Source organism: Peromyscus leucopus, chromosome 9 (assembly GCF_004664715.2).
Source record: "Peromyscus leucopus breed LL Stock chromosome 9, UCI_PerLeu_2.1, whole genome shotgun sequence".
NCBI classification, from domain to species: Eukaryota; Metazoa; Chordata; class Mammalia; order Rodentia; family Cricetidae; genus Peromyscus; species Peromyscus leucopus.
The window spans coordinates 92,249,588-92,271,969 of NC_051070.1; the positions used below are offsets into that span (position 1 = coordinate 92,249,588).

General features: G+C 44.4%; 1 protein-coding gene across 1 annotated transcript in view; it reads left to right on the forward strand.

The window, feature by feature from the left end:
- Nek10 (NIMA related kinase 10) overlaps positions 1-22,382 on the forward strand; it is a 194,168-nt gene that overhangs the window by 166,251 nt on the left and 5,535 nt on the right. Inside the window, exons 32-33 of the mRNA XM_028856310.2 lie at positions 4,564-4,674; positions 18,897-19,005. Of these exons, the coding sequence (XP_028712143.1) occupies positions 4,564-4,674; positions 18,897-19,005 (220 nt within the window). The remainder of the gene's footprint in view (positions 1-4,563; positions 4,675-18,896; positions 19,006-22,382) is intronic.

A 22,382-nucleotide genomic window follows, 5' to 3' on the forward strand; every position in this document is an offset into this window, starting at 1 on the left:
GAGTATACACCATCCACCTGGGGTCCCAGCATGTACAGACTACTGTCTGCTGCTGAAGCTAAGCAAGAACAGAGGATCCTGGGCACAGTAGGACAAGCTCCATCCCCCTCCAGGGTCTCTCAGCAGCTCTTACTTATAGAACCTAGTATCTGGCCAGCCAGCCAGGGAGAAATGTCCTGCTGACTAGCAGACAATCATGACGGACTGACAGGCACTGGCCTCTACCTTCCCCGGGGTCAAGGCAGGCAAAGCCCCTCCCCCTTTGGTACTGTGCAGCCTCTGGGGTCTCCTTGCCTCCCTCATATCATTCACCCCCTACTTTGGACATCTTGTGCTTAGAGATGAGTGCCTGTTTTTTTTTTTTTCTTTCTTTCTTTTTTTTTTTTTTTTTAAGATTTATTTATTTATTATGTATACAGCATGTATGACTGCAGGCCAGAAGAGGGCACCAGATCTGACTACAGATGGTTGTGAGCCACCATATGGTGGCTGGGAATTGAACTCCGGACCTCTGGAAGAGCAGTCAGTGCTCTTAACCTCTGAGCCATCTCTCCAGCCCCGAGTGCCTGTTTTATCTGTCACCTTTGCCTCAAATCTAATGTTCCTTTCAGTCACACTGTCAACTGCCATTCTGGACCCAAGATTCTAAAATTGATCATTTTTCTCACTGTTTTCTGATGTCAGTTTGTGTCTTAGGTAATCACAAAGAACTCTTTAACTGATTAAATGGAAGAGTGTGGAGGAATACAAGGAAACATCTGGGAGAGAACTTGGTTAATGAATAGGAGTGTCACCTTCCAGATCAGACAGTAAACATAGGGTACTAAAGTGCATGTCCATTCATACACTAGCATGAACATTTGGGAAAATACTCTTTAGTGTTACAGGAAGCTGTGTACATAGCTCTTTAGTTCCTCTAACTGTAAATCATTAAGTTGAGAGAAATATCCTTTGAAATTTAGTATAATTTCTGTATCTAAATTCCTATATGGTAAATAAACTCTTTAATGGATGTATAGCCCTTCTTTGCTGGATTTCCATGCATTTTAAAGCAAGGATAGAACTCTTATGAATGCATCATTATCCCTTTAAACTGCTGGTGTGCTGGATGATTTTGTCCTCTTCGGCCGGTGGCAGGCATCCATTCCAAGCTGCCAGTCCAGGCATAGCAACTGTGGTTCTTCCAAATGAGCTCTTAGAATACTTTCAACTTCATGTTATCGACACAGCGAGGAAAGATTCCCCTCTGGAACTTTAACTTAGAGTGCTCAGCACAGCCAGTGCCATTCACAGGAAGGAGAGGCACACAGCTGAGACATTACGTTGGTGCATTTGCTGCATAAGACCAGGCTGTGCAAAGGAAGCTTGTAAGACTGGCCTGAGAAATGGGTCAACCTGCTGCCTTCTGTCCTCCTGAGGACCTGCGTGGGGACTGACGGAAAACCTAGCTTCTGGTTGGTGGGGACCGTTCCCATCCAGTTTCCTTGGAGACATATCTGCCAATCTCATCTAATGGCAACAGTTCTACAAGTCAGGAGGTTAACGTCCTTCTTCTTACCTCAATTGCACATCTGTTTTCATCAAGCTGGGTTAGAAGTCTTGAGAGCAGCAGGCTAAGAAGGCGAGCATCTTGTCTCAGATGCTGGGGACCAGCGTGTCTGTGAGCAGATGGTGACTGATGCTCAGATATTTCTTTTAGTTACTGCATAGGTAAGGCCTGCGTAGTTGAAGGAATGAGGACTGGCTTCAGTTCTTTACTAGGCTTTAATCATATAATGACTTGAAAAATTACAACGTGTCTGCCTCCAGCAGAAGAGATAAGAAGTTAATGCCCACAGTATTGCCCATCCTGGGGGTGTCAGCAGCAGCAGATATTATCCCCGGGCTCTCAGTGAGCCATACTGTGTCGTGCAGCAGCAGTAAAGTACAGAACAGTCTGTTTAGTCACTGAGTCCCCTGGGTGCTCATGACTAGGGTGACAAAGAGTCAACAGAATATGATAGTCACAGCATGGCTAGATTTCTCATATCAACTCTGTTTTTAGGGACTGTAAATTCCAAGAGAAGTGTTCGATTTTATTTCTTTAAATTGTAATCTTACAACATTTGATTTTAACATTTAGGGAAAGAGTCTTAAGCTGTAAAATGTCAAAGTAGATTAAAATACTATTTTGGTCTACTGGTTATCCAGTGGAGCCCTACACACTGCTGGGGCCTTTGCTAATGGGTAGAGAATTCGGGTTTTTGGAAAGACTCCATCTAGATGCAAGTTTAAGAAAACATACAGACTGATCCCCCCTTTTATTACTTTATATGGCACAGTAAAACCTTTTAGATATGTGTATTGAAGAAAATATTATCTTTTCTAGAGTCGTTTTCCTCATCAGGAATGTGGGCTCTTATGGGCTGTGTATGCCTTGGGTGTAATAAAGGACATGAGAATGTTTATAAGCTGTGAGGTGCTGTGTGGCAGAGGGGTGCTAGTGGTATTCACTCAGGGGAAGGCTGATGCAGAAGGCCTACAGCTCAGAAGCAAGGTGTGTGACGCATTCTTTCCTCACCGAGAAAAAGAACCTGCTGTGTAAGTTTACTGTGGGGGAAACGCAAGAATGCGAGCATAAAGGAGTGATCACAGATCACCATGCCCAGCACTGTGGGTTTTGATTCTGTTTGTATAAAGACTATGTTATTATACTCACTTCATTTACAGTTGAGCCCTCATCATTCTGTGTAAAGTTTTAAGTTCTCATGGAAAGCCTTATGGGTGGGACACTGCTAATGATACTGATCCCAGTGAGACACAGTAGCTTACACTGTCTGTGTGCGGATCTTAAGTCGGCTGGATGTCAGCGTACTCAAAGGAGCTGTTGTTACACACTGAATTCAGGGGCAACGAATGGACCTCCAAGTTAACTAGAAGCTTATCAAGTTAAATAAATAAATAGCAAGACTTTCCAGGATCTCTGAACTAGTCTGGCAGTTAATCTGATACCTCCCAGCCTTAGGATGAACCCACTTGAAGAGGCCCGCTGGTAATCCTCACCTTCAAAATGTCTTTGTAGCAAGCTGCATGTGTAGCCTTTCTTTTGCAGGGACTTGAAGCAATCAAACTGGAAGGTTGCTGGTTGGACCTAGCTCACCACTGCCCTCTGCTGTTTGGTTTAGGGAGGTGGCACCTTCAGCTATGAAGCAATAGAGAATTATCAAGTCCTGTCTCTCCAGGATGAGCCTTCACCCTCTCTGGCTCTATCCCGCCCCTTTGCTAGGAGACTAATGCTAAAACTCTCTCCTTTACCTTACATGTTTCCCCTTTAGTCCATGTGAAGGGCAATAATGACAGGCGTTTGAGGATTTTGCATTACCCTACCCTCCTGGTGGCACACATCAGTTTTATTGGCCCCAAATAGTCACATGGTATCAAGCCAAACTGGAGAATCCCAGGCAGTGAAGCAGGGCTGGGATGCGATCACTGCAGTGTTTCTGCCTCTTTGGGTCAGCGTTTGCTTCGAGTTTATAATTTTTTGTTTCTTATTAATTGTGAATATTCAGTTCACCTCCCTACAGAGCCGTCTCTCCTCAGCTCTTCTTTTGATATCTAGCCGTAGTAAAATGCTCACCAGCACTTGGTAATTCTGATCCTGCTTCTTTTGTGTTACTCTTCTCCCAGACTTCACCTCACCCCTGGGCCATGGGAACTCTGATTCTCTGATTCTTCGTGTAAAGCCTGCCTGCAAAGCCCTGCAGTTCAGTGATTGTTTTCAGTCCCCTTCTCTTCTAAGATCCTGCAGTGACTGCCCGTGTATTTATGAAATCCACATCATCTGCTAGTCAGGCCGTAGTGCATGTTAATCCACCTGTCTTCCTTCCCAGTAATACTGTTGCCTAGGATTTGGTTTCTCTCCAGCTGAAGGACTCAGGCAAGTTTTTGTGGTTTTTGATTCAAAGTATCAGCTCCTTCTCAGGGCTGTAGCTGGGGTGCTTGGTGTGGTTCTGGCATGCCACAGACACCTAAACATGAACAGAACAGATCTTTCTTGTCAAGGCTGTTCTTCACAAAATGAAACATATGTGGGCACAGATGTTACATGAAAGAGTTGTGTCAGTAATTGTAACCATGACAAGATAAATGGAAGCAGAGCCACCCTTCTTTAGAGGATAAAAACTGTAGCATATCATTTGCTAGTTCAGATTCCTCCTCAGTCTTGTTGAGTGTGTATTGTGCTGCGTCAGTACTTCCTGTTGTGTCAGTACTTACTGTGGGGGTGGAGCGTGGTGAGGGTGGCTGTAATGACTGTCTTGTGTTGAGTGTGTATTGTTGTGTTGTGTTGGTACTTCCTGTTGTGTCAGTACTTCCTGTTGTGTCAATACTTCCTGTTGTGTCAGTACTTCCTGCGGGGGTGGAGCGTGGTGAGGGTGGCTGTAATGACTGTCTTGTGTTGAGTGTGTATTGTTGTGCTGTGTTGGTACTTCCTGTTGTGTCCGTACTTCCTGTTGTGTCAGTACTTCCTGCGGGGGTGGAGCGTGGTGAGGGTGGCTGTAATGACCATCTTCTTGCTTTCTGCAGCTCCCTCCAGCTCTGCATCATGATCTGAAGAGAAGAGTTATAGAAAGATTCAAGAAATCCCTGTTCAGCCAGCAGAGCAACCCTTGTAACCTGAAATCTGAAATTAAGAAGGTATGTGTTCTACTCACAGGGATCTGTCTACGGGAGAACCCTGAGGGTTACAGTTCCCTTCTCCCGAATCCTTGAATTCTGTGCACTGTTAAAGGGTGTTGCTTAAAATACCGGATGGGTCCATCCTACCTTTGATTTCTCATCCTTATTTCTGTGGCTATTATTTTCAGGTGACTAATACAGCTTGTTCCTAATTCCTACATGTTTTCCTAAAAATAAATGTTGTCTTTAATTTAAAAGTATGTATATTGTAGCCTGCTTTTGAAGAGTCTGCTACAGTATTTTGTGACAAGGCTCTTCAATGAGCCCCTAAATTGTGCGTTGCCTATCTGAAACGGTCACCTGACCATGCAGGGCCACAATTTTAATTATCTGTGGGTGCATAATGAACTTGTCCAGGTCCTTCCATCTTCATTGTCTGCCACCTTCTCATCTTTGGGTACAGCAACAGTTTCTGTTCACACATACCGAAGCTAAGTTTTTACACAAAATGGGAAGAAAGTTGCTACCTCTGGCAACACAAGTTGGAGAGAGGAAATCCACTTTGTCCAGGGAGAGATAAAAGCCTTCTGTCCTGTCGGGGAAGACCCGGGCATAGGAAAGTCTAGCTACCTTGATGGAGATAATTTGGTCCATGCCCCCCACTTTCCTCTCCTCCTCCTCTTCCCCTTCTTCTTAAGTGTCCTTATATGTTTAAACCTTGGTTGTGGCCTATGACCTCTTCCACTGTGGTTTCTTTTTCATTAGTCAGTCTACTTTGAGGCACAAACTTTCTTCCAGGCTCTTGAAATGCACACACACACACACACACACACACACACACACACACACACATTTTTAAAAAGGCAGTGGCCTGTTTCTCTTTTGTTGGCTATAGTGGTGCCAGAACCAGAAGTGGCTGCAGGCAGAGACAGGAGAGCAAGGCGCCCTCTGTGTGTGTCCTGCTGGCCAACAGCGGAGACAGAGAAGACGGGCAGCGGTGAGGGAACCTCACATTTACCTACAGTATCCTAAATACTAAGAACTAGAGTTTAAATGCCAGAGGCTCGTCTCCTACAAAAGATTGCACGATGCTTGGTTTTATATTCTTATAAAAGTGATACTGAGAATAACCCAATTTGCATACAAATTCACTGTAGCACAAAGTCTGGTTTTAAGGGATGAAAGCTTCCGCCTCAGAAAGATGTTCAGAGGTGCATTTACCTCCCACCCAGTGGTTTTGAGCTTGTACCTGGCCTGAAGGCAAAGTTGTCTTTCTCATGAGAAGCTCCCTGTTTCTTCCCTGACAGCAAAGACATTTTCTTTTGTTAAATCACCCTCCTGCCATCCTTGGTTCCCTCTCTGTGGCCTGAGAGCATCTCTGGTCACTATCCTGGCCTGAGCCTAAAGGTGGGATTGTTGAGGGTAGTGTAGGAGTTTGGGGGTCTCCAGTGAGAGTGCTACTGAGCCAGGCTGACAGCTTCCACCCTCAACAAGCCAACAAGGAGCCAAATTGAGTGAAAGGCAGGTAAAGGAGACTTACTCAATGTGGCCCTGTAGAGAAGAGGCACAAAGGGACCCAGTGACTCTCTGAGGGTCCAAGTGGCCTTCAGCCACCCATGGGGAAGGCAAGAGATGTGCATCAGTGCCCAGCTGGAAGCTTTCTTTCAGGGTGGTCTGAGAAATCTGAACCAAGGGCTCTCTCTCCAGGAGACAAACTCCCCTCTGGCACCAAATTTCAGCCTTCCCTTCTCCCAGCATGAGATTCCGGAGCAAGCTCCCAGTTCCTTGTTTCCTGATCTGTTACACAAAGGTAGGACTTTGCATCTTTACAGTACCTCAGGCTTGCCAAGCTGGTTTCTAGGGCCTGGGGCAGAGTTGTCTTTATTTTCAGCAGGTTTAGGAGGCAGGGCAGACTGTCTAGTGATTGGTGCCACTGGCTCTGTTCTGATAACTGGTGTCAGCTTGTAACACACTCAATGCAGTCCTGTGCCTCAGGGAAGAGGACACTCATCAGTTAGGGTTCCGCTGTAGTCAACAGAGGTGAGGTCCCGCTCTTCCAAGGGAAGCCTGGCCACAAAGTGGAGTGAGTGAGCAGGTCCACTGATAGGCCTCAGTCAGCCCCTCCACAGAGGCCCTGCTGAGGCTTCCCTGTGCATAGCCAGCATCCCCCTCTTCCATGACCAGCTCACCTCTTCACTCCCATGTTTAAGCAGCTTTCATCTGCTGTGTGTCTCACGAGTGCAGCCAGTCTCTTATTTTTGATTTCCCAGCATCTTGCACATCCTAGACTGGGGTCAGTGCTTCATATATAATTAGTGAAAGTAGCATATACTATGTACTCATGTATTTCATAAGAAAGTCTTCATTCCTTCAGTTCTTTATTAAACTGTGTGTTGGTATGATCTACTCATGCACTTTTATGTATGTGGAAAGATCTACACCCGAGAAGTTCATGACTCCCGTGCACCCCACCCCCTTTCTGGTAGTCTTTTTCTTGCAATGACCTTTGTTCAGAAATGGGCATTTCATCCCCTGTGCAGTCAACAGAAGTCAATTAGACTCTGACTGTCAGACACCCTCACATCTACCCACCCTCAGGTACTTGGCTTTTACCTTCTCCTTCCTTCCAAGACCCAAGGAACCTGTGCCTACAGTGTGAAAGAACCATTATGGGATGACTGCAGCCACATATCAATGGCACTTACCACTTATCAATGGTCAGTGTGGTATGTGCAGAAGTCAAAAGGTGGAAAAGCCCATTTCTGAGAACTGAATTCTTTCTCTCCAACTCACCTAAGCAGCTCTTTGATCCGGGCTTTTCCATCTTGGCTGGAATAGTTCAGGGGCACCAAAGCCAAGTGAGTGATTGCACAGTGGCCATGGAACTGGGATATTTAACACAGGAAAAGAGAGAAGCAAGATAGAAAAGATGAGTTCATGTCAATATTTACACAGCACTGTCAGTGAGCGTAAATTCATGACAAGTCTTCTCTTTTAAAAACATATTCACTAAAATACTCTAGAAACTAATTCATAATTAAGCACAATTCAGTTCATCTCCACATGTTTCTGAGGAGACACAGTTGATTGGCACAGAGCAGGGCTCTATCTCACAAGCTTGGAATGTGCTCTTTTGAGGTATAGCACACGGCACTGCCAGGGACTCCTGACGATGTGTCCAAAGGACTGGGAGCCCATGCCGAAGCTGTCCCTAAGAATGCAGCCACAGTGTGACAGCAGCATTAAGTTCAGGAGTTAATAATGGTACTAAAGGAAAAAAGACCACTCATTGGTTACTCTTGGGGCATGCAAAGTTTTAACACGTGTTTTTGAAGGGTATCAATCCTTTCCCTTTCTATTTTAAATTCTGTCTCCGGGTAAATGAATTGCTGATGAAGGGATGTTTCATGTTATAGATGAACTTCAGCTGGCACTGTGAGTTTATAGTCCCAGGGCAGGAAGGGAAGGAGATGCCACCGAGAGGGGGCACCTGACAGCACATGCCACCTGATGCGGGACACAGTCCTTCCTGCCAAAAGCTTGCAGCTGCATCTCATCATGCTTCTAAATGTGAAAGTCAGCAAACTCTAACCCTCAAGCCAATTTGGCCTGCTGCCTACTTGTATAAATAAAGCTTTATTTACATAACCATATGCATTCATTTCCACCTGGCCTGTGGCTACTTTATCATTACAGGCAAAGCTGTAAAGTCAGAAACCCTACTTCCTCCAGGCTGGAAATGTTTACTGCACATCTCCATAGAGCAGTTTGCCAGTCCCTGCTCTGGATCTTGCAGCAAACACAGATAAGGACACATAATAAACAACACAGTTACCAGGGCCTGAGGTCTTGTAACCTACCACTGTTACCAAAACAAATCAGGAGAAAGATTGATGGAGGAGATAGTTTTATAAGAATCCATGCTTGAGAAAAAATGGGATAGAGACTACATGCCCATTTTTCTCCCCCCTTTCTTTCTCTCTCCCTCACTTCCTCCCCCTCCCTTCCTTCCTTCTTTTTATTTTTCTCTCATACATTCCATCCTGACCAATTGCAGTCTCCTCTCCCTCCACACTTCTGAGTCCCCACCATTTCCCCTCTTCCCCAGAGCTTCTGGTTCCCAGGAATATCAACCGAACAGGGCATAATAAATTAAATGAGACTGGGCACAAACCTTCATATCAAGGCTAGACAAGGCAACCCAGTAGGAGGAAAAGGGTCCCAAGAGCAGGCAAAGAGTCAGAGAAAACTCCCACTCCCACTGTGAGGAGTCTCACAAGAACACCAAACTACACAACTGTAACATATATGCAGAGACCCTAACTCAGACCTATACAGGGTCTGTGATTGCTGCTTCAGTCCCCATGAGCCCCTATAAGCCCCAATTAGTTGATTCTGTGGGCCATTGTATCCTTGACCCTTCTGCCTCCCTGGGAAGGGGAAATAGAATAGATTTCCAATTTTTCAAAGGGCTGAGGCTCAGGGGTGGTAAGGGGCAGTAGGTGGAACATTTTCATGCTTACAGCTCTTTGTTCTCCCGTGGATGTTCCTTTAAGGGCTGAGGCTTGGTCTCACTTTTCTTAGAAAAGTGTATGTGTTTGTTTTCAGAGCTGATCATTTGATACCGGATAGCCAATCATGTTCTCTTCCCCGGATAAGACTATTTCCCCTGCCTCCCAGCATTCCTCAGCTTCCTGTAGTTCTTTGTCCAGGGCTAAGGCCTCCTGAGCTTTTCCCTTTTCGTGTTAGCATTTCTGTTGGTGCCATCCTTGTTCAGCACATGTCCAGTCAGCCCTGATGATTAGACTTCATGACATTGTTGTTGCAAGACCCCCACAGAGCCAATATCCATTGCAAGCACACAGAGGTTTTTAATAGCAAAGCAAGCCTGGGGCTTGGTCTGTATTCCCTAGCACTCACTTTAAGGGGTTTATATCGGAAAGGTTTACATGCAGAGAGTTACATATCTTGGGATTGGATGAGGGGGCTAGGGGTGAGGTAGTTCTTTGAAGTTACTGGCTGAATTATAAGCATGATGTTACTGATGGCTAGCAGGAATCAGGGGATCTACAGAGACATAAATGTTTTACTCCCTATGTCCTGCTTTTGTTGAACCCAGGATATATACATTCAGATTTACTATTCCAATCCTATTTTCCCATAAGTTCAATTTCTGGTCAGTTGAGCCCATTACTCCCCATATCCTGTTTTACCAAGTCCAAGATATACAGAATTATTGTTTCAGCCTTATCTTCCCATGAGTTCAACTTTTGGTCAGTTCTAAAACTGCTGGTCATCAAATACCTTTAGAGGAAAAGGGAACGTGTCTCTAGATGGCTGCTGATTTTTCCCTTTCAACACTTCTGTGAGACAAAATCGCACAGCTACTCCCTGATCCTCTGCCTCTTACGATCTTTCTGCTCCTTCTTCTGCAATGCCCCGTGAGCCTGACCTGAAGGAGCTGTAGGTGTACAAGCGGGGAATGAAAGGGCTCTACAGCTATGGATTTGATTGGTTGTGGTTTTCTGTGATGGGTTGCAAAGAGAGGTTTCCTTCTGAGGAACCAAGACTGTGCTTATCTGTGGACATAAGGACCGATATTTAGAAAGTAGTTAGGGATTATTCTGGTTTATTAAAGTGGCAGTTGTAGGTTTTTCACTAAGATCCATGAATTCTCCAGTCATAGGTAGTTGGCTAGGTTTCCAGTATCAGGCATGGATCCCTCTTGTTCAGCAGGTCTTAAGTTCAATTAGAGAGCTGTTGGTCACCACCAAGGTACCACTACTACATCCTTAGAGTTATCATGCCATACTGGTTGTTGATGTGGTTCATAGACATCATAGCTCAGTAGGATTGTTGCTTCTCTTCTTGGGAAGCTTGCATGGAGCCTTCTGGGACCATGAAAGCCAGTTCTCTGGGAGGAGGCATTCAGGTCAGATCTAGCTCAGACCCTCTGGGTCCTGTTTCTGAAGTACATTGTGTCTTTAGCAATGGGAATTTACCTCCCACCTCTAAGAGTTGGGACAACTGAAGTCAATAGCAATGGCCCATAATGTTTTGGGAATCTCTTGCATAACCCTGACCCAAAACTCAAAATAGGGCTTCTCATTCTTGATGTTGGGTTTTTTGTTAGGTGGTTTATAGCTCTTGGGTGAGCATTGTCAGCCCAGATGGAAAATTTTCTTCAAGCTGAATGGGGTCATCAGGTGTGGTAGCTGGGGTTCCCCTCTAATGGCCTATCTAAAGGGACCTTAAAAATGCATGGATAGTTGCAATTACACACCAGCCTGGTGATGTGAGGAAAGGAAGCGTTTCACTGGCCCTCAGCTAAAGACATGAGGGAAAGTGCAAAGGCAAGAGAGGAGTCCAGGAATGGTGAGATTGGAGCCCTGTGAACAGAGCAGAATTTCATCCCGCGCCCCCAGGAGCAGGCATGTGTTTATAAAGAAGCCGAGGACAGAAAGCCAGGACCAGGAAAGCACCTGGGCCGCTCTTACTCGCCCCTTGGTAAGCTGCCCCTGGGACAAGAGCCGTGGAAGACACAGGGGAGTGACACGTGTGTCCAGTGTGTGTCAGCACTGCTACTTTGGGAGCACATGGAGGAACTGGGACGGGGACAGCATTCTGTAGCCCCACCTGAGGGTGACATCTGGTGAGACCCTCCATGTAGGCAGGATTCCAGGTCCCTGAGAAACCAAATTGATAAAAGAAAACAAAAAACCGTTTGTAATCTAGAGAATATAGAGGCACATAAAATAAAACTATCTTTAAGAACTCAAAAGGTGATGGCACCAAAATGCCCCTTTTCCTCAGCTTGTCACTGAACATGGAAGTGACAGCAAGAGTGAGGGCACCTGGAGCATGATGAGTCTAGCTGGTGGTGGCCTTCCCTGGGGTAGCCACTTGCTGGCCTGTGCAGGCAGGATCAGCTTAGGGTTGCTGGCATCCTGTGCATCTCACAGACTTGGCACTGTTTGACCAGGAATCTGTGTGGTCCTCCAAGGCTCAGCTGTTTCAAAGAGCTGGTTATCCTGGCCGCTCTGCCTCTATTTATCCAGGCATGAATCCAGCTAATGTCCTACAAAGCAGGTATAGCATTCAGGGGCACTCTTGGCTTCTAGCCATGGGGCACTATATGTCATGGAAAGAAAAGAAGGAAAAGATTTAATCTGATTGCCCCAGGCCATGATCAATACTTCTGGAATAAAATCATTTCCTTGCTCACATGAGGAAGGATGAATGAACACTGGTTAGTGGCAGAGAAGGTTAAAGCTGGGGTCCTCAGGCAGCTTTGTCTCCAGCCTAAGCTCAGCTCACTTCCTATGGTACCCAGTCTGGGATAGAAGAGATGCTGGGAAGGAAGAATGAAAGGGAGAAGTGCTTCCCCCACCCAACTAACGTAAGGTCCTGGGAAAAGTGAAGGGCAGTGTTAAAAATTGAGAGGGAGACAGGAACTAACACAGCCTGTAGATGAGGAAATGGTGAACAGGAGAGGGGTGAGATATCATGGTTCTCAATGCTCATCATCCCAACAGACGGGGAATTTGTGTGACACCCCATACTTATCCTGTGTGGGATATCACACTGATTCCCAGTCTGCTCACCAATACAACACAGGGGAACCAGTGGTGACAGCTGGTGGGGTGTCCTTGGGGGCCACAGAGGCATTCTCACCTCAGGTGAGCATAACTCAGGGTCTGAGGGCCCTGGACACTCAATGGCTACCAGTGAGCTTGTCTTGTGAGTTTCACAGACAAGGGGAGGGTGAGTTTTAGACAGTTTTTATTATAGGCAAACGCCGAAGAGGAAGGAAGCAAACAAAACAGCTTCCAAGAAAGGGATTGCCTCTGAGGGTTGCTGTGTTGTGAGTTAATAAACCTTTACTGGGTTGAGGCATGAGGTGGGGTGGGGGCTGGGCATGAGCTGAGATTTCTGCTGACCTACCCATGAAGCATCTGTGTCTGTGCCTCTGCATCCCAGGTCTCTGGACTAATGTTTTGGGTATACCCTCATGTATAGAAGTGAGACTAGAACCCTCCAAGGAGAGCAAGTGATTTCGTCCTACCAGGAACAAACATGAGTTCATATAAGAGCTCGGTATTACAAACCCTAAGCAGAAAAGGAGAAGAAAGATGAGGAGCCAGCCCAGAAATGAGAGCCCCAAACATGCCATTTCTTGTCTCCAGCTACTACACACCAAGGGCATTGTTAGCTTTTGGCTAAAAACAATAATCAAAGTCCCTGTCCCTAAACTCCTGACCAGTTTCCACCTTCTATGTGTGTACGTGTGCATGTGTGCATGCACACATGCCAGAGTGTTGAGGCAGGGGGTTGGTGATGTGTGTATGTGCATGTACAGGCCAGAGGTTAACCTTGGGTGCCATTCCTCACCGTGGTTTTGTTTTGATTTTAGACAGGATCTTTCCCTGACCAAATGAAGCTGACTGGCTAGCAAGGGTCTGAGAGTCTCTCCAGCACTAGAATTTCAAGGGTGTAGGGCCACGTGTGGCTCTTAACAGGTGCTAAGGATCAAACTCAGGTCCTCTTGCTTGCACGTCACTTAGTCATTTCCCCAACCCCTTTAAAGTGGTTGATTATTGTTGTTGTTTATAATCAAGAGTCATTTTCTTCGTTTCTGATGCTTGTCTCAGGCTCTTCCCAGACAAGGCCTGGCCATTGACATTTGACGGCAGCTCTCTCTCCTGACTAAGCTGCCACTCAGAAGTGGACAAGCTTATGTCCTATAACAGGGCTGGGGTGAAAGGGGCCGGTCCTCTGTGGCAAGAGTTGACTGTTCCTGATTGCACAAAGGCACGGTACCATGTGATTCTAACTTACCACCATGGCTTCTCAAGCCTTCACATTACAAGCTTCATGTATCGTCTGAACCGGGGATTACAGCAAACCAAAGAACTAAGCCCCACCTGGGAAATGGTTGTTTTGTAAGCACTCAGCCACGTGTGTGTGTGTGTGTGTGGGGGGGGTGTTCTCACGGTTTCCTGCTCATTTGACTCTCCTAGGGATTCCAAACCTTCTGACACTTCTGGGGTTTTGTTTTCTGAGGCTTGGAACCAGGTACTTGGTTTTGAGATGCTCTCACATGGCTCCAGCATGGGAATCAGGGATAGAAATTAGTAACCTGGTAGGGACAGTGTTTCTTACATTTGACCGTGCATCCCAGTCATAGGGGATACTGTTAGCCTGGCTCTAAGGCCGTGGACCTGGGAAGAGCAGAGCTCATGCTGTTTTCACGGTTTCCAGGCATTGTCCACTGCGGCTGACTCAAGAAGCATACAGAGAGCCATGCCTGCCCACTGTGAACATATCCAACAGTCATAGGGCCTTTGTTAGGAAGATAAGACAGTCTAGCTGGCCAATCACAGTCTCTACACAGTGACACTCAGGAATCACAAGTCTGTCCTCTTCCCCATTCTAGAAGCTACCATTCTGCAGAGCATTTGGTGTAGGGGACAAGGACAAATGGGTGACATTTTCCCACTGTGGTAGGCTAGCTGACTCAGAACTTCAGTTGGTCTCTTGACGCTGCCTTGTCTCTCCACTCGAGTGCGTATTTGCAGATCCAGTTTGTATTGTTTAATGGCTGAGTTTCCAGCTCTTTTCCAGATAGGCAGATTGCTCAGCTCCCAGAACTTCACACCTGTGATAACCATGCTTTGTATTTACCTGGCCCTGCCTGGGATCCAGAGGCTTGCTAAGTCAGCAGGGCAACGGTGATCAGTTCTGACCCAGAAGAAAGGCTCCAGTGCCAGGGGCCACCTTCCTAGAGGGAAGGCCACCAGCCTCATTGTTGTCTAAAGTAGGTCTGAGGAAGACTAGGCTCTGGGTCTAAATAACACCACACAGAACATTTCCATCCTTCCCATGATGACTTTCAGTTAGGGACAGGAGTCTTAGAGAAAATGTAAACACCACACAGCTGGGTGCTTTGGTAGAAGGAGCTTAGAGTGTGGCAGAGCTGATGAACTGTTGGCTAGTGGAAGAAAACCAGTGACTATAGATAGTGATCATTTCTGATTACAAAGTGCTTGGGAAAAGCTAGTAAGAAGCTAAAAGAAGCAGTAGATTAGAGAACATGGGACCTCTCCTGGCTTCTCACAGTGGCATTCAGTCTCAGAGGACAAGGAAAGCTGAAGGTAATTAGACCAGAGGAGCAGAGAGTGCAGAGTGCTGGCCTGTGCTGCAAACTTTTCTCACTTCTGGCGTCCAGTTTCATTCATCCTTGGCTCTGTCTTCTGCAGTTCTTTCCGTCGGTTAGGTCCTGTGTCCTTTGTGACATGGGTCTGCAGCGGAGGACTAGACTTTCTGGTCTGGAAAAGAAGAGGTAGTCTGGAAAATGATAGTCTCTCCTTGCTGGCTTCTCTGTAATTTCTGCCTTAAATGTTTGTTCTTAACTGACTAAGTGCTAAAATGCCTCAGTAGCTGCCCCAACTCAGGGATGTCCTGATACAGGGGTGGTGACAGCCATAATCGGGTCTATCAATGTATTCCTTGACTTGTTCAAAAACGTTTGCAGCCATTTGCACTTCAGAATTGAGGGTGCTCCCTGGTGTCAGGCAAAGAGGAAAAGCATGGTAAAGTCAGGTCTACATACAGGCTGAGTGCTCACAATGCCACAGTGGGACCAGTAACCACCTAGAGGTTACTCTAGCCACAGGGGCTGCAGCTTGAAAGTCATTCTGTGTTTCCTCTGTGTCTCCACCTACTGGGCAGCAGGGACTTTGCCATCTGTCACATCCATCATTAGAATCACCTTCAGCTCCCTATGCCCACACCAGGACCACTAGAAACATCTTTCTTTTTGCTCTATTTAAATGTCAGTCTCTTTGGACTGTTTACCTTCGTATCCTCAAGTCACTCAAGCCAAGGGGTAGAAGGTTCACTTGACCTTTGATTGTGGAAAGCCCTGGACTCTAGCTCAGATTCTACCACTGTTGCTATGCTCCTTAAGTAGATGGCCTCTCCAGCTTCCACATCCACAAGATGAAAATAATATTTCCCTTACAGGGTAGTGGCAAGAGCACAATAGAATGACAGAATTTGCCAGAATGTCTTAAGTACTTAGTCAGTGGCAATGAGTTCTGCTGTGGTCATTAAGAATAGGCCAGGTTCTTCGGTGTCTATGCCTCCTTCATCATCACCTGGGTGAAGCTGTCCACCATTACTTCCTGTGCTGACAAATCTCCCATTTTCCACGGTGCTGTCTACTGCACTGTCTATTGTACATGCGTTATCTATACACATTCCTCTAGATCTACTGCACTGTCTATTGTACATGCATTATCTATACACACTCTTCTAGATCTACTGCACTGCCTATGGTACATGCATTATCTATACACACTCCTTTAGATATACTGCACTGCCTATTGTACATGCGTTATCTATGTACACTCCTTTAGATCTACTGCACTGCCTATTGTACATGCGTTATCTATGTACACTCTTCTAGATCTACTGCACTGCCTATTGTACATGCGTTATGTATACACATTCCTCTAGATCTACTGCACTGCCTATGGTACATGCATTATCTATACACACTCCTCTAGATCTACTGCACTGCCTATGGTACATGCGCTATCTATACACACTCCTCTATATCTACTGCACTGCCTATTGTACATGCATTACCTATGTACACTCTTCTAGATCTACTGCACTGCCTATGGTACATGCGTTATCTATGTACACTCTTCTAGATCTACTGCACTGCCTATGGTACATGCATTATCTATACACACTCCTCTAGATCTACTGCACTGCCTATGGTACATGCGCTATCTATACACACTCCTCTATATCTACTGCACTGCCTATTGTACATGCATTACCTATGTACACTCTTCTAGATCTACTGCACTGCCTATGGTACATGCGTTATCTATGTACACTCTTCTAGATCTACTGCACTGCCTATGGTACATGCATTATCTATACACACTCCTCTAGATCTACTGCACTGCCTATTGTACATGCATTATCTATATACACTACAATATATACTCCTAGCCAGGAGTATATATATAAAGTCTTATGGTCATTTCTGAAATATGTGGCCCAGGGGCAATATAAGATTTGTATCTCTCTGTGTGTGTTTGTGTTTGTAACTTGACTGAACAGCTCTCAAGTGTGAGCTCTGTAGATGAGAGCCTCATGCCACAATGTCAAAATTGTGGACAGTATAACACATAGTAAATGGAGTGGTTTGAGGGATTTAATTTGCTGAAAGAATATTTACACCTAGAAACTAAACTATAAGAAGAAGCTCTGTAAAGTTCTGGAATAAAAATAAATATATCTGGATTCAAACACAAGACTATTGAATTTTGGCCCTGGCCTTTGTTCCTAGGCCATTTCTCCTCCCCAGAGAGGATCTGAGGCTCTCAAGCTACAGGAGTGTGGCAATGTGACACAAGACTAAAAATCTTAAACAACCTGCTCCTCAGGGCTGAATACCAATAAAAGAGTCACCTTACCCTTGCCATCTCAAAATGGCAGTCTTGAGGTCCCCACTCACAAGTTACATACTTTTACTTGAGGATTCAAACCCTTCAGTGGCTGTATAATCTTTAGGACAACAAGGTACACTGAGTAGTTTGGTAGAGTAGACCACCTCCTTGCTGAAAAACCTAAAGCTATTCTAACACAGGAAATCATTCTGAGGATCCCAGGGAATATTTGGAAGCTCAAACACAGTGACTACTGTTAGCCAGACTATAAGAAAGGCAGAGCCTAGGGCCATCAGATTCTTCTGCAGTATAGTACATCAACATCTGACAGTCTTGTCATGCTATACCCAAGTTGTCACTGAAGAGCTGTATATTTTCAAGAATGAAAAGAGACAGACCCCATTTTCTTCAAATACAGCATATATGTGGAGACTGGGGGAAGTGCCTGAGTGTGTGTTCATAGTGTCTGGTGTGCAAAGATGGCATAGTTCTGACTTGCTAACCTAAAATATATCAAGATAATACAGAGTGTACAGTGAGGTACGTGTTTGCCCATGTGACCTCCGCCACAGCAACCAGCAGAACCTTCCTAACTGCTCACCGGGCTCCATCCTTGTCAACCACATCTCTGCTTCAGGGTTATCGGAATCCTGATATCCATCGCTACTCCTTGGTTCTGCAGGATGGTGAAAGTGCACATAGGTGAAGCTTTCTTCTGTGTCTCCTGTGCAAGACTTTATTTGTTCACTATTTATCCACATTCTGGGTGTCAATCATTTGTTTTATTGCTTTGTAGAATCCCACAGTGTGAGCATATGTGGACATTTGGGATTTTTCCAGTTTTTAGTTATTATAAACAGTATGTTATGAACATTCTTGTACATTTTATTTTTATAGAAGAAAGAGGGGATAGGGAGGTCAGAGAAGATGGGGTGCATATGGAAGGAGGAGGGGACCCCTGCACACGCACGTCTTCTAGGTCACCAGGTGGCACGTGTTATTTGGTTGTAGCTTCTGCTGCCAGTTTTCTGAAGTGATTGGAAATGGATGTGCTTAACTCATGGACATAGTTTGTAAATCCAAATTAACTGCATCCTTCTAGTTCAAACTGTGCTGTCTGCTTCTGCTTTATCAATATTTGACATTTTAAGAGTAAATTAACTCAGGCACTAAAACTTGGCCAATCTAAGTGTTGGGTGGAATTAAAGGTAAAATGAATTGAAAAATATTTATAGCTTTAAACTCCATTAAGAAATTCAATTTAAAAATTCAGCTTCCCAGAAGAGCATTAAACAGTTGGGACTTAATAAATTCTGCCATTGGGTGAATAGAGTGTTAGGAACCAAGGTTTGCAGAGCCAAGTTAATTAATAGTAATTTAGAAAAATGTATTAAGAAATTTGCTTGCCATGTTCCAACAAGAAGGTGTTGTTCAAAGCAGATGATGGGCTAAGCATATTGTTCTGTTGAATAACTGGGGTTTATAATTGATTAAAAATAGCACCTTGATGTCCCAGGCCCTTTTGTCTTTTGTCTTTTCAAAGCATGGTTTTTCTCTTGTGACTAAGGAATGGTCTATAAATGGCCTTCACTATAAATTTCTGCCTCCAATCCATCAGTCCTCTGGAAGCAGGATGTGCCTCTGTTTACAAGGGACCACAGAGCCCCAGCATTCTCGTGCAGACACTGAGTTCCTGAATGGAATGGGAGCACCTCTCCCAGAAGCTGCCTGCCCTGTGTCTCTGATGTGCCTCTTCATTTCCCTTTTCAGTTATCTCAGGGGTCTCCAGAACCAATCGAGCCAAACTTTTTTACATCAGATTACCACTTACTACATCATTCACTGGCTGCAAACAACTGGTCCCAAAGTGACCCCACAGGTAAGGGGGGGGGCATCTGGCTTTCATCAAAAGTAACAACAGAAAGAACCATTTTGTTCCTGTGTCCTAAACACCACTCCCACCACACAGAAAGTCTGGAATATGTTCTCTGAGATGGTGGCTGGGGGTACAGTGACTAGGATCTGGAGGTTCCTAGAGACCATGCCCCAGCCCAGGAAACCCCTCCCTTGCTTATTGACATGACAAACAGTAGGATCTTTGTGTGAACTTTATTTCCTTTTATTTTTTTCTTGATTGCCTGTAGCCGGAAGTTTCTTCAGTTCTACCCGGCCCTGTGGTCCTGTAGACACTTACAAAATAATCACTCTAAGGCTTATATTAATTACAAACTGCATGGCCTATGGCTTCAGTTTCTGGCTAGCTAACTCTTCCATCTTAAATTAACCCATTCCTACTAATCTATGTGTTGCCATGTGGTCCTGGCATTACCAGCATCTTGTTGCTCCTTCGGTGGCTGGAGTCTCTCCCAACCCTGCCCTTCTCTCTCTCTCTCTACTTGGATTTCCTGCCTGGCTGTAAGCTTTCTTGCCATAGGCCAAAACAGCTTTATTTATTATCCAGTGGGAGCCACACATATTCACAGCATCCAGAAAGACCTCCCACAGCACTTCCCCCATCTGTCTTCTCCCAAAAAGGAAGAAGCTTTTAACTTTAACATAGTAAAATTATATATAATAAAACAGTTATCAAGCAATAATTGCAGTTACACTATCTAGTCTATTTGTATTTGGTAAAATTAAAGAAAATATTTTATTATCCATCCTATTTTTGTGAGTCTGAAGTTTTATATCTAATTTACCTTTTACCATGGCTAAGGAAAACTATAATTATAACTATCTAGTCTTCAACTCCATCAAAGACCACAAAAGGATATAATATTACCTGAGTAAATAGGAAGTACATGGGAGGCAACTCCCCAAATTCTAGAAATGACAGAGACATCTGGCTGTCTGGACAGTCATTCAGAGTTCCTCTGTAATGTTGGGGCATCTGTCTTCAGCCTACAGGTCTAGAGTCTCTGGCATAGTTTTCACTGAAGCAGGAAATTTTGAAGACTGTTCTGCCCATTCTGGCAAAGTTTGTAAGTCAGTTCTCGATGTGTCCCATAGAATGTCTGGCAGTTTCTTCTGAGAAGCAGGAACCTGAAGGACCATCTTGCCTTGTAAAGTTCAGTGGTCATCTTCTCATGGGTCCTGCATGTCCAGTTTACACAACATACTGTCAAGTCCAGGCAAGAGCAGTTTCTTGCCCAAATGGCTAACTTTTGCCATAAAGAAAGCAAACTCCATATGGAGTTTTTTCGATGCCCATCATCTTCTTTGAAGTAGGTTGATCCCACGAGAAGAAATGTCTCAATGTTCAGAAAAGTCTAAGTGCCTAAAACATTTTAAATGCCATATTCTGTAGGTCTTTGAAGTGTTTGAAGATTACCTACCTAATTGAAATAAATCTATGTATACCTCGAAAACTTAACTAACTTAACTATAAGTTTGATTATCATAGATGACTAATTATTAATCTGTATTTCTTAATTATACATTACAATTTTAAATGAGTTGCATAAACATAATACCTAAACAAGATTAGAAAAATATATACACTATAACAAAATTAACTTTAAATTTGTATAAATAAATAAAATCCTTAGCAATGTAAAACATTTCAAACAAGTTGTTGCTCTTTAAAAAGTAGATTCAATAATCTACCCTTTCATCCTATCATATCTATATCAGCCTTTCTTCTTTAGAAAGAGATTACATTTATAACCAACCTGCTTTAAATAAAAAAAACAACATTCATAAACATTATTTTGATAATTTGGGCGTGGCTTCTCATACTACTTCCTGCTGATTGGGGGGACAGTGGCAATATTATGGGGATCCTGAGAAAATTAAGAATTATAGTTAAATCTTGACTGTAGTAATCTGTGAGGCTGAATCATCTCAGCTTGTTGCTTTGAAGCTGTTTTGGATGTTGAATCATCTGGGCCATGGCTGTTATCTGAGACCTTTCAGGGGGACTTGGTTGATCAAACCATATTAGCCTGGAATCAATCCACAGGTTCTCATCTTCTGTGGAAACAAAAGTAGAATCTTTTTCCCAAAGCAATATATCCTTAGACACAAATTTTGAAGTCAAAATACCTTTGAAATATATATATATATATATATATATATATATATATATATATATATATATCAGCAGCCTTTGCAATCAAATGTCTCTCTCCAGTTAAAAATCCTAAAGACAACACAATCCAGACTTTCTGTGTAATTTCCATATTCACATGGAAATTCACAGTGTCTCCTGTAAAATGGAAGTATCTGTAAGAATAAGACAATAAAATGATAAACAAGATAAACATTGTATAGTACTTGTATAGTCAGTGTGATGTGACAAGAGTCAGGCCTTTGGAGGGACTCAGCATGACTGTATTCTTCTTGTGATGTCTGAACCCTGGGAAGCAGCATCCCATTCTTCCAAGATTTCAGAATTCCCCATGAACTGCAGTGATGGTCCTGGACACAGCAGTCAGAAGTCAGGCTTTCACAGTTAGATAAATATTTGATAGCTTGCAGGAGTGTATTGTTGTTGTTGCCTAAGAAGTCATTTTTACTTGTTGTGAAACTTTGTGAATGTGTATTCCTGTGATAAATCAACTCCTGGGTGAGCACAGTGTTTTTTAAACTGAACCCGGAGGAATCCCAAGCTCACGATAACATGATGTCTGAAGTCATTTGCTTTTAACTGGTCCAGGTTGGACCAGTTCACCTGCTGGTCAGATGTCTCACCAAAGCAACTGAGATGAAATGAACTCTGACTGAAGTCTCTCAAAAGCCCAAGACTGGGTTAACTAACTGCTCCTGGGGCAGCCGGCTGCTCGACCCCAGAGCTGAGACTTAGCCCCTGTCAGAGGAGGCTCAGCAAAACTAGACAACAGAACCTGCTGGCACCATGGGCAGTGCCTTTCAACCAGGCTTTAAAACGAGCCAGTACTCTGTCTTCATGTCTCCCTTCAGCCAAGCTAAGAACCCCACCTCTTGCCTTCCTCTATCGGGGCTCCTCATAGGTCAATGCAGACTGAGCTGACAAGAACTAGTTTGAGCAGCCTCCAGTGGGTTGGGGTGCTGTGCGTCTGGAATCACCCTTCACCTAACACACAGACCCTTACCTCCTTGATTGGTTCACACTGAGTTTGTTCCCAAGTCTTCACTCATTGCTTTGTAATGGCATCACCCAGAGCTGCCAAGCATGGGAAAGAAGCAAGGTCAAGACATTTTAGAATTTGCTTTTATTTGTGTGTGTGTGTGTGTGTGTGTGTGTGTGTGTGTGTGTGTAGGTCAGAAGACATGTGG